Here is a 13,210-nt window from a genome sequence, read left to right on the forward strand (position 1 = left end):
TTTTGAAGCTAGAGCTTGGCTGGAGCTCAACTCGTTTACTATTTATCTATTAATCAATTCATATACATTTTAAATTATTTTTGTGTACTTTAAGAAATACCTTAACAAGCCTAAGCTCGGCTCGAGCTCGTGCGCATTACCTTAAACGAGCCAAAGCCCGGCTAGTTTTTTATCGATTCGATCTCAAGTAGCTTGCGACTCGTTTTCATCTAGTATATTCTAAATACTTCGTTTAATCGACATTGTTATTAGATCTTGGCGATGCGTCATCCTAGAGGACATGTTTTAGCAGGCTGTCTTTCATCTCTGGTTGTAAGTTTCTTCAAGTGATTACTTTTAATTCAAATTATTTGTAGTTTTTTTTTGGTATAAAGTCTTAAAAGTCAATGCATTGACTTTCAGGTTATGACCATTTTGTCTGCTGCTGTTGGGATGTCTGCTCCAAACCTATTACATTTCTTAAACAACATATCATTTGTAGTTCATGTGTTACTAGATAATCATACTCTTGTTTAACGTTAATTTCGTATACTTATAATCATGCAGATATCACAAATGTTAACGAAACATATTACTACCCTATTGTTTTTCGGTTTTGGACTATGGTCATTGTGGGACGCGTATAATGACGAGTAAGTTAATCAACTTAACTCTTTACAGTTTCTATATAGTTTCTATATAATATAATGTTTATATGTATAATAGGTTAAATGAACTTTAGAATGCCTGCAGGCTGCAGTTAACTGACTATGTTTTATTAACAGTGACACCGACGAATTGGAAGAAGTTGAAGCTGAATTGGTTCGCTTCTTTCGCACTTATGAAGTTAAAACAAAATTTTAGATTAAAATTTTCTTCTAATCATATTTGTAGGATGCTGATGTAAAATCTAACGAGGGAGCGGATAAATCAAATAACAAGGTAACACAATAATCGCATCATGTTTTTACCGCTATTTTATTTGGAACTAATGCACATATTATTAGGCTGATGATGATTTGAAGAAAAAGAATAGACCATTTTTGACTCAATTCTTCTCACCGATTTTTCTTAAGGTATAAACCCAAAAAATGCCGCGTTTTTTAAATAAAGAGTAAACTGCAGTTTTCTTCCCTGTGGTTTGTCCAAATTTGCGGTTTTAGTCCAATAGTTATAAATTTGCGATTTTCGTCCATGTGGTTTCATTTACTTGCAATTAAACCCGGATTCACTAACGGACTAACCTCGTTAAGTTTGGTCTTTAAACCCATCAGCGTGCCGCTCTCTCGAGGGGCAATTTTTGTCCTTTTTCTCCCCAAATACAACCCAGTCCCTCACGTGAGGGGACTTACGAATTAGGACTGGGGTTTATTTTGTGAGAAAAAGGACAAAACTGCCCCTCATGTGAGGGTCACACTGATGAGTTTAACGACTAGGCTTAGCGGGGTTAGTGAATTCGGGTTTAGTTGCAAGTAAAATGAAACCATAGGGACGAAAATCGCAAATTAAAACTATTGGACTAAAACCGCATATTTGGACAAACCACACAGACGGAAACTGCAGCTTACTCTTAAATAAATGATGATGAAATATTTAACATGTTACATTCGGTTATTGGTTCAGGCGTTTTCTATAACATTTTTCGGCGAGTGGGGAGACAGAAGCCAGGTGAATATTAATCTTGAAATGTCAAAGATCTGCATTTGATCGGTCACTTGACTTTGACTTTGGCTGTTGACTTTGACTGTTAATGTTGTTTTTCAGTTGGCTACTATCGGTCTGGCTGCAGCTGAGAATCCTATGGGTGTTGTTATCGGAGGGATTATGTAAGTTCATTCATTTATAACGTAGACTTTTAACTACATTGTTAACGAATGTGTCGGTTTATTAGAGGCCAAGCTTTGTGTCAAACTGCTGCGGTTTTTGGAGGGAAGAGCTTGGCGACACAAATATCCGAGAGATTTGTAAGTGAATATTATGAGTTTATGAGACTTGTTTCCATTTTTTTTTATTTTAACAAAATGTTTATAAATATGATACAGATTGCTCTATCAGGTGGAATTCTTTTCATCATCTTTGGAATCCAATCATTCTTTTCGACGATTGAATCATGATTTTAGGTACTGCAAGTCTGCAATGGTTTGTATTATACCTTTGACCTTAAAAGTCAAATATGCATATTTTCTTCATAACAGTGTGTGGACTAGTGTTAAGTAATGTTAATAACCATCTAACACTATGCATTTTTTTATGCAGAAAAAAGATTACAGGTTTAACATTTTGGCGAAGTTGATAACCGATCGATAAGTTAACACATTTTGCTACTATTTGTGACATTCTATCAAGATTTGGTAAACATGAACTATATTCAGGTTTATTTACTGTCAAATTATTTGATATAACTTTATAGATCAAACAAGTATGTTACACACACGAATACATACATGCATTAATGCATACATATAACATATGTATATTATATATTTTTTTAAAACTTGAAACAAAATCTTTTTACTGATAAAAATCATAACTTGAGGAGTCGGCGATTATATTCCTGAATCCGCCAATGGTTGAAGCCATCATTATGAACACTCCAATGAATATTCCCACCTGAAAACATACAAATATTGGATTTTACATAAAAAAATTTCCAAAGATTATATAAAACATTGTTTTGAAAAATAAGTTTTAGTATTATAAAATGTAAATGATATTAAAACTTACCCAATTAACAAGCCAGTGGATACTCAATGGCTTGGGTTTCTTGAGTATGAGCCATATTATGCTTGGAAGCTACAAAATTCAATAATTAATTTACCCATTTATATTAATATTTCAATCTAGAGTAAGCTGTGGTTTTTGTCCCTGTGTTTGTCCAAATTTACAGTTTTAGTCCAATTGTTTTAAATCTGCGATTTTTATCCCTGTGGTTTCATTTCACTTGCAGTTAAACCCGACCCCACTAACCCCGTTAAATCAGGTCGTTAAACCCATCAACGTGCCCCTCACACGAGGGGCAATTTTGCCTCTTTTTCCCCAAATGCACCTCAGCACCTCACACGAGGAGGCTTGCGAATTAATGGTTGGGGTTTATTTGGGGAGAAAAAGAACAAAACTGCCCTCACGTGAGGGGCACGTTGATGGGTTTAACGACCTGATTTAACGGGGTTAGTGGGATTGGGTTTAATTGCAAGGAAATGAAACTACAGGGATGAAAATTGCAGATTTAAAACTATTGAACTAAAACCGCATATTTAAACAAACACAAGGACGAAAATTGCAGTTTACTCTTTAATTTGTGTAGTTATTAAAAAAAGATAATCTAATGCTTACAAAATAAGAAGTGGGAGCAAATCCAAATCCTCCAAAAAAACCAAGTAGATCCCCAAAGAAGGGAAATGTCACCGCCATGAACAACGTGAACGCTGCAAAAGTGACCAGACCTCATGAATGATTTTAATAATTTACTTTTAATTTTATATTAATATAATTGTAACATTTTTATAAGTATTTATGTTTCAAAATAAAGATACTTACCGACATAAATAGAACGAACCACAAGTCTAAGTGGTAGACCAGATGGGACATTGTATTTTTTACTTAACCCTTTTTCCATCAAAGCAAATAGTGGCATTGCAAATACCTATAAACAAATAATATTTATATGGATAATAATTAAAATGAATTTTTTTAAAAAGTTTTATAAACAAAAGATCTTGATGTGTTACTTGATAGCTTCCAAGAACATGAACAACCACCATCAAATTAGCCGCGGCAATGAGCCAAGACGGTTTTTGTAACGCAATGAGAACATTATCCGTTACATCTTGTCCAAACGCCCAGTACCCGATAATTGCAACGGGAAAATAACATATGGCGTTAACAAAATACGCACCCATTGCGCCTTTCCACATTGCTACTTTTGAGGGTTTTTCGGGTGTGGAAGGAATGGTGGCTTGGATTTCGAGTGCGACTGCATGTCCTGCATACGCAAACGAAATCTGACCTAATGCGTTGAAAATTCGGAAAATTGAGTCGGCGCCACTTGTTTTTTTGTAAGCATAGCTTACATCTGGTTGCCTGCCTTTGCTTAGGGAACCGGCCCAAGCTATGGTTGAATAACTGTCATAAAATCATTATCGTCAAAAACAATTAACAAAAGGTAGAACTTAATAAACACTAGGATATTGGCCTGTGTTACACACAGGTGGAAAATATTTCAAACGTTATATATATGTAGATATCATAAGAATTATTTACCTTGTTCTCTGCAAAACCACAAGATATAGGAAAAATATGTATAAATTGTGAAATGAGAAACTGTTATACAAATAATTGAATTGTTAAAATAATAGTCATACTAAAAAAGGGAACACAAATAGGTTCTAAATAATTAACTGTGGTCAAAATCGGTTTTTAAATTATTTGAAAGGAAATATTTGATTATGATTATAGAAAACATTAATTAGTGAAGTATGTGAACATGCTAGTTGAAGACCATATGAATATCTTGTATTGCTTTAATAGTATAGTAAGATTACTGACACAATATTCATGTGTCATACAGACCCTATGGCTCATACGAGCCTTATGACACGGAGAAAATGGTTATACAGGCGTATAACAAGGGGAAAATATTCGCATGGGTCGCATGATGGACAAATTGTATGACCGGTATGATGTGAATTGGTTTTGGGGTTTTGGCTGAAAAAGAAATGACTGATGTGATCAATGATAAAGTCATACGACCCACCATTCTTCTCCCTATCATACTTCCGTATGATCATTCTGCACTCTATAAAACGGCTCATATGATAAAACGGCTCATGTGATATGACAAACTCTGATTTATTTGTATGCCATCATACATGATGTGACATACACACCGGTGCATATTTTGGGGTGGTGTTTAAAAGGGCTCATAATAATAATAATAATAATAATAATAATAATATAAGTTTGTTTTTTCTAACTTACCATAGTGACATAGCAGCTGCAGCTAGTGAAACACCATACACTGAATTAAAATCTGGAAGCTGAGAAAGTAGAAAATGTGTGGACCCAAATATGATGATCCAATATGAGTGTCTTAGCCTACTGCAGTCAGTGCACACCATTTCCACAAACTTTTGGAGGCAGGTCCCACCAGTCACCATGTACACTATATTCACTCCCACTTGTACTATCAACTGTTGTGGTAGTACTATCCACGGCCCGAGTCTCGGGCCAAAAGCGTACCTGGCTAGGTCAATGTAGCGGTCAAAACGGGTACCTGGTGTAAACTCATGGAGTTGGACCAAAAGCCACATTGTGTGCAAGGTCATGCACCATGATATGACCATAACCGCCATGCCTGGACCCCTGTCACAGTGTTACATGTCACATATTCTTTTAGGCTATTTAATATTTTTTTATGTAAGTTTTTATATGAAAATCGGTGTATACCATCCGAGGTAGGCCATAGCGTAAGGCAAGCTAAGAACACCGGCTCCAACCATGGCGGTGACCGTGTGGAAAGTAGAGTACCACCATTTTGCTTCTCTTTTCGGACCTTCACATTCTCCCTCCGACGGAGCTTCCTGTACCATACATGCATACATATACACACATATATGTACATACATCAAATTTATATATAAAATAATTTTGTTTAAGTCTCTAGTTAATATGTAGGTTACTTTGACCAAACTTAATGTTTTGATTATAAGTGTTTGCCTATAAATAAAGATTTTTATATAATACTAAAAAAAACAACATATAATATTTTAATAATTTTTTTTTATATGGGCTTTTTATCTAAGCTTTTGTTCGAACATATCTAGTTTATATCACTTCCGTTCTGTGTCATTATTTCTCTCATATGAACTGTTTAAATAAATAATGATCAAAACACGTCCACTAACATAATGATATATGATTCAGATAAGCAGCTTTATTAAGCAACTCTGACACGTTGATAACAGAGTCTAAACGTGTTTCTAAGAATTCGATTGACATATAACATCAAAGTAAGAACATGCAATCCAATTGATCGACATATAACATCAAAGTAAAACAACTAGGTAACATATGTAAAACAAAAGGAACATATACATATTACACATATCTAAGGTTGCTAACCTTTGGAAGTGGAGGAGAAGAAGTGGAAACCATCAAAGCAATGGTTCAAGCCTTGCAAAGAAGTGAGTGTGAGATAAAGAAGTGAAAGTCTCATTGTTCACCAAGAACAACATGTTTAAGTAGTTGTGGTGGAGCTCTCACACTCCAAAAAGATTTCTTGCTTATTAAGTGGAATAAAGGTAGTCATTGTCTTCCAAAAGCAATCATTGTAAATTCTAAGATAGAGTTTATATAATTACTTATATATTAATATGCCATTAGGAGTGTAAACGAACCAAGTTGTGCAAAATCTGCTTATTAAAAGCTCGAATTGAGTTGTCTTAAACAAGTTCGACCTTAAACTGAAGCATGCTTAATCATTGAGGATGACCAAGCTTGCGGGTTTAAACGAGTCTATCCTTTATATTAATATAACAATGATAACTTAATAAAAATATATGTTAGATAATAAATAATATCATATGTAAAATTTTGACAAAATTAACTAAATAATATGATTATAGAATGAGTATCATTACAGTACTCTTAAATTATCTAAGATTTTAAAGGAACTCTTGAAAACTAAAATTTTTTGTATAATTATTTGTATTCTAATGTTATTTGAGAGTAGTTTATCATTTTTTATATCTATATTTACGATTACAATTTTGAAAATTAGTTTTTATATATATCTATGTTTTTTTACAAATATGTAAATTTGTTGGTATACATAAATTTTATACATATGTAAACTTGTGATTAATAAATGTAAATAAAAATTTATATATAAAATATGATAAAACTACTTAAATAATGTTAATATATAAAATAATTTAAAAATTTTTGGTTGTTAAGAGTTATACGAGTCCTTAAACTTTTCAAAAGTACTTGAAATGATACCAACCCATTATAGGATGAGTATCATTACAAAACATTATTAAAAATACATATAATTATGCATATGTATAAAAAATAATTAATAAATAATAAACGAGGAAGCTTGTGCTTGAGTACAACTCTGTTAAGTTAAATGAACCAAACTCAAGCATAGACGAGCTTTAGACCTCTGATCTTTGAAGGCGACAAGGCATGTGAGAAGTGCGGCATGGCCTTCAAATTTTCCATATCTAAGCAAACAAATACGAATAAGTTTAACATATAATGCTCGTAGTTATATCGATTAATTATAGTTTAATACACATTATTCTTTGTTATTGAGTGTTTCTATATTAAATAACTAAATATATTTGTAAAGGGGTTTCAATGTATGATGAATAATCCTTGTTGCATGATGTGATTTTTGAGTAGAAGCAAAGGAAAATAGTCTTGTAGGGTTAAGATGATAAACATGATGAATGATATATTATATTTATTAAAGTAATTAACCAAATATTTAACCAACCTTTATAAACCCATTTGATCATAATGGCCTAATGGAACATGACAATGCACAAAAGAACATTTCTATTATATTTTATTTAGTTATGTCATGTCTTTATGGTTCAATCGCGTGCTATTTACCACTAACTAAAATATGTCACCAACTAAGTTTATTTACTAAATACTTGCGTACGATTCATAACGAATCTGGACAACTAGCATGTCCATATTCTTCATGCTTCGTGAAGAACTAAGGAGGTACCTTAGCGAATCACGAGGAATGTGAATTTTGAAAAAAAAATCAGCTGACTATTTTGTTCCTAGCGACACGCAAGAAATCAAGAGCGCACCTTCGTGATGTGCGAAAACCCTAAAAACCGTTTATATATGTTTTAACAAAACCTATTCGAGGGAGTGTGATTCCAGTCGTCCTTTTGAGGTTCTTGGGACAATTATGGGTTGGAGAAGACATTTGGGATCGAGGATCGAAGATTGGGACTAAGAATGGAGTAGTTTTTGCTTATTAGGTGTATTGTTCTTGATTTCCTTTCTTTGTTTAGATTTAGAGACCTTATGTTCTTGATAATATTGACTTGTCTTCTGGTTTTGAATATGGTTGTTGGCTAATCTTATAGCTACTAAGGTTTGATGATTATTTGTGGAGCTTTGGATCTTTCATTGGTTTTATGGACTCGTATTGATGGATTAACGTTATTGTAAACAAGCTGAGAAGTGATAGATAGTTGAGTTGTCTTTGGGGTTAGGTGCTTAGGTTTAAATGCTCTGACAAGACGTTTACCTAGAATTTCTTAGTTTCATTTTAATTATCTGTCTTGACGATTATTCTTAGGTTGCCATGTGTATTGAGTTAGTGAGGCTGACATGTAATCTGTCTTATATGGTCTTTATAGTTCGTGAGCGTTGCACATCCCTTAGGGTTTCTTACAGGTCACACCAGGAGAATGATAAGAGATTCATTAGGTTGTCTAAGGGTGTCATATTCTTATATCACGGTTCCATAATAACAAATAGGATTATTATTTGGGTTGTAGTTTTCTCCTTGTCCGAGTCTCCCTAGTTCGTAGAATCGTAGTTGGTTTCTAAGTTTCATTTTTAGTTTTCCCTTTAGTATTCTTAGTTTATTCCTGGGGTTAGATCCTCACTTTGTTAGTTTAGGCTAGGATTCGATAGAGATTTAGTATCAAGAGTTTGCATATAGTGTCCACGGATTGACATTCGGTCTTACCTTCCCTACTACATTGCGACTAGCACACTTGTCAATTGTGTGTGGTTTAGTTCGACAATTCCTTTTTAAAACCGTTTATGTGAGTTTCATATTTTATATATACATTTGCACACATAACTAATGCCACTATAGTCTAATAAAAATGGAGTTTTAGGCACATAACTTTAAAAAAAACACACACACACACATAATATGTGAGTATGTTTGTATGCGAATTTGACTGTCGGCCTATCTTGTACCGAGACCAATATTCAACGTATGTACACATAGTCACATACTACCCAATGTATTTTTTCATAAACTACAACATAACATAACGGTTTACGAAAAGTTCATTAATCTTTAGAGTTACAAATATTTAACCAAAATTAATACCTTGGCACTTTTCGTCAAAAAATCACTTTAACGGTCATAAGTATTTATTCATCTATATCGAGTCATGAATAACTGTTCGATTGAAGTTTTACTAGATTATAACCATCAATGTGTGATGTTAATCTTTTGATCATCATTTGATTATGAATGTTTATTCATCATCATTGTATTGGTTCCTTCTATAAATTTTCAAAAAAGTAAATAAATAATAGGGAAATTGGATTTTAATACTCCTAACTTTCGCATATTGGCTGCTGGCACTCCTAACTTACAAATTGGTTGCTGACACTCCTAACTTTTCACATATTTTCCTATACCACTCCCGTCGTCAAAAAATACTATAGTCGTTAGTGTTTGGGCAAAAAGTGTAAAATGACTAAGTTAAAAGTAAAATCAAAATTTTTTTTTTAAATATATATTCTACCATCATCACCTCCCTCCATCGCCACCTAACACACCACAACTTACACCACCACCACAGCCACTCACCACCACCACCCACCACCGTCACCGCTTACCACCACCCAGGGGCGGATTTAGAGCTTTGCTAGGGTGGGCCGATGCCCACCGTCCGCCTGCCGGAGTACCGTGTTTGCGGGTATATATTAGTACATAATTAGTCAACAATGAGTGTGTGCCCACCGTCGGTTACCACCGATATTTACTTTGCTAATAGGTAGAAAAGTTAAAGAAGAGAAAAAAATTGCTTAAAAGTGATTATTTGATTTTCCGGCTACCGGTAAGTACGAACGGGATTATATTGTTAACGAAGAAGATGAAGTATTGAGAATATTTAATTTTTATAGTGTACAATGTTCAATGAAGTAGGTTGACTAATAGGAACAACCAATTTACACTAATAAAATTAAAATCTATTATAGTACAACTCTAAATTAATTAACTTACTTCTTACGCTTTTTTTTTATTTTAATATTGTTTACTTTCATAATAAAAATTGATTTAAATTAAAATATGTAAGAATTATTAATTCTATTTAATAGTTTTATTTGCATATTAAAATATTTTATTTAGGGTTTAATCATGTATTTTTATATTTATTGTATTTTGAAAATGGAAAAATAAGTGTTATACAGTTTGACTCGTGTTTGTACCACATTAACTGGTTAAAACTATTTTTTTCTCTTCGTATTACATTAAATAATTCTTAATGTCCAATAGTACCTTAACCTATAATTTTACTATTAATTATTTTTAAAGTTGAACAAATTTATATCAAATTTTTTCAGAGGGTGGTGTATAAAAAGACCAATGTATCGTTTTAGGATGGTTGGTCGGCCTTGTTCTCTTTGACGCGGCCCATTTTTTATTAATCCATTTTATGCCCACTGTAGCAAAAATTCCTGGATCCGCCACTGCCACCACACCACCACCATTGCAACCACCATAACCACTGCCCCACCCGCCATCACTTGCAACCAGCCCCACTATCACCGCCGTTGCCTACCACCACCAACTACACGAACCAAGTGGTGGTTTGTGGTGGGTGGTTGCAGCGGTGATGGTGGTAGTGGAGGCTGTTGAGGGTAGGGGCAGTGGTTATGGGTGGTGGGTGGTTGTAGTGGTGTTGATAGGCGTTGGCAGGAGGTGGGTGGTGGTGGTGGTGGCGGTGGTGGCGGTGGTGGTGGTTGGTGGTGGGTGGTAGTAGGTAGTGGCTGGAGGTGGCGGTTGGTAGTGGGTGGTAGTAGTAGTGCAGTGGAGGAAGGTGATGGTGGTGGGATATATTTAAATAAGTTTTGATTTTACCTTTAACTTAGCTATTTTACACTTTTTGCTCAAACACTAACGACGATAGTGTTTTTAACGACGGGAGTGGTACAAGAAAATATGTGAAAAGTTGGGAGTGCTAGCGGCCAATTTGTAAGTTGGAAGTGTTAGCGGCCAATAGGCGAAAGTTGGGAGTATTAAAATCCAATTTCCCTAAATAATAATAATAAATTCTTTAAAACATGCAACCTTTGATGCATTGTAATATTCTATGTACTTACTGTTATTCATGTAATGGAAATAACATGCTTGCTGCTAACTCAAGATTCAAGAATCAAACATTGATGAATAAATAGCATATGGAGTGATTCACTTAGAGGAGTACAACATGTCATGATGATCATCACTATGATGCTAAAAGTGGATAGATCCAAGTGTCAAAAGTTGTACTACAAGGACTAAATAGAAATATAGAGAAATTTTTTGATTGGTGAAGTTTCTCGTGTGTCATGAAATGATTACATCTTTTGACCATTGGTTTCTAATAAATAACACGGCTGAGTACGGATTAGTTCGGTTCGATTATTAGGTGAAATCAAAGATGATGTCATCGGTTTTTTGAATATACAAACCGTTCGGTTTTCAGTTTTTCGATTTTGGTTTGGTTATTGTCGGTTTTTTTTTTTCAATTCTGTGTAGACATTGCAAAAAAAAATTAAAATTAAAATGATGATTTTAAGCTTGAAAAAACGTATTAGAATACCACATATATATTGAATTCAGCAAACAAATATAGGCGAGTATTACGTTGACCATACGAATATAAAGTTGTTATATTAGTGGAGTTTAAAATTCAACAAAGTTCTTAATCAAAAAACACTAAGAGTTTAGTCCCATTCTCATTTATCATCATATTTATCTTCAACGTTTAGTCTGAGTGTTCATCATCTTCCTTCATAATCTTCATCCCCATCAATCGGTTCGGTTGTTTTCAGATTTTTAAAAATGGAAAACCGAAACCGAAAATTGGGTTTTCCAAAAAGAAAAAACACTATAGAATAGTAACCAAATTTCAAGTTTGTTCCAATTAAGTCACCCATATTTTGTTTTGTCTCAATCAGATCACTCAACTTTCAGTTTGTCTCAATTAGGTCACTTAAATTTCTATTTATTTTTTTTTTGTTCCGTTAATTTGGTTTTTTACTCACCCTTAAATTAAATAATAAAAAGTGATTATTAGGTTAAGTTTGGGTATTTTATTTTTTTCAAAACCTTGCTGAGTTGTGCTTGTAATTGTGATTGTTGTTGTGGGTAATAAAAGTTCGTTTTTCTGGTAAAAAAATAAATAAATTATAAGAACGAGGCTAACAGTGTTGTTGTTTTCTTTTGTCTAAGATCAAGCATCCCGGCCTTCAAAACAAACATGAAGGTTCAAACTAGACGCTATAGTCTACAACAAGTCTTTCGTGCAAAGTACGTTAACGTACTTTTTAAATAACTCGTGTATCGCGTAAGTTATAAATACTACATAAATGGATATTAGACAATGGCTCTTATAATTGATTTCCTAATAAGTTGGTGTGGAACTATCAAGTTGCTTTAATGTGGGAGAGAAAGGTGATTAATGGAACTGTATACACATTACCTTTCACTTTAAGCTTTATATGATTAAAATCACCTTTAGAAATTTTAATGGAGATGGCTGCTATATAAACTAGAAAGAACATGTTCAATATTCACTTTTGTAATAATTTATCAATTCATGTATTACTAAATGGTCTTTTTAAGGTTAAATGTTTATATCTAAGAATGTAAATAAGTAATTAACTACAAAAGTTACCTATAACTAAACTTGGCAAAATGGATGGGTTGAGTCAATTAATGGGTCAAAACAAGTTCAGATCAAACTGGATTCGAGTCAAAACGGGTTGTTTTAAACAGAAATTGAGTAAAATTTACATAAAACGTCTTTTATCTTTATATCTACTTGCATGTTTGGTAATTTATCTTTAATAATTACGCTAGACATCATTTATGTAAGTGTTTCGTAATTTATTAGGTCCTTCATACCAACTGAAGTTAACTTATTCTGTTAAGTAAAGGACAATTTGGTCATTTTATCCCGAAGTACTATCTAGAGGTGCACAAACCGGTTTAAAAGTTAAAACCGGTTTGGGTTAAAACCGGTTCGGTTTGGTCAATAAAAGTCAAAACTGGTTTATGATCGGTTTCGGTTCGGGTTGAAATCGGTTTCTTGCCATGTTACCATCGGTTTCGGTTCAGGTTTTGACCAGTTTTTGCCCGGTTTCGGTTCGGTTAACCGGTTTTGATGGAGAAAATTACAAATCAGTTCCGAACCTACGGTTTCAATCAGTTCCAAACCGCTTTCTACATAATTGATTTCAA

The 13,210-nt window shown here is 33.6% G+C and overlaps 2 protein-coding genes across 2 annotated transcripts; one reads left to right on the forward strand and one right to left on the reverse strand.

Annotated features, from left to right (window-relative positions):
* Positions 1 to 540: 540 nt before the first annotated feature.
* LOC143564867 (GDT1-like protein 4) lies at positions 541 to 2,202 on the forward strand. The gene is made up of 8 exons (XM_077052012.1): positions 541 to 632; positions 765 to 801; positions 874 to 921; positions 987 to 1,055; positions 1,603 to 1,647; positions 1,744 to 1,805; positions 1,871 to 1,943; positions 2,022 to 2,202. The coding sequence occupies exons 1-8, from the start codon at positions 541 to 543 to the stop codon at positions 2,091 to 2,093; spliced, it is 498 nt and encodes a 165-aa protein (XP_076908127.1). The 3' UTR covers positions 2,094 to 2,202.
* A 214-nt stretch (positions 2,203 to 2,416) lies between these two features.
* On the reverse strand, positions 2,417 to 6,198 carry LOC143564860 (lysine histidine transporter-like 6). The gene is made up of 8 exons (XM_077052005.1): positions 6,100 to 6,198; positions 5,425 to 5,558; positions 4,957 to 5,340; positions 3,708 to 4,101; positions 3,517 to 3,622; positions 3,313 to 3,404; positions 2,704 to 2,772; positions 2,417 to 2,589 (listed from the first exon to the last, which is right to left on the reverse strand). Exons 1-8 carry the CDS (start codon positions 6,130 to 6,132, stop codon positions 2,491 to 2,493), a joined length of 1,311 nt encoding a protein of 436 aa, XP_076908120.1. The 5' UTR covers positions 6,133 to 6,198; the 3' UTR covers positions 2,417 to 2,490.
* Positions 6,199 to 13,210: the final 7,012 nt, after the last annotated feature.

This window comes from Bidens hawaiensis, unplaced genomic scaffold, assembly GCF_021521415.1.
Source record: "Bidens hawaiensis isolate Kalapana, Puna unplaced genomic scaffold, B.hawaiensis_p1.1 tig00022167_1, whole genome shotgun sequence".
Classification (NCBI taxonomy): domain Eukaryota; kingdom Viridiplantae; phylum Streptophyta; class Magnoliopsida; order Asterales; family Asteraceae; genus Bidens; species Bidens hawaiensis.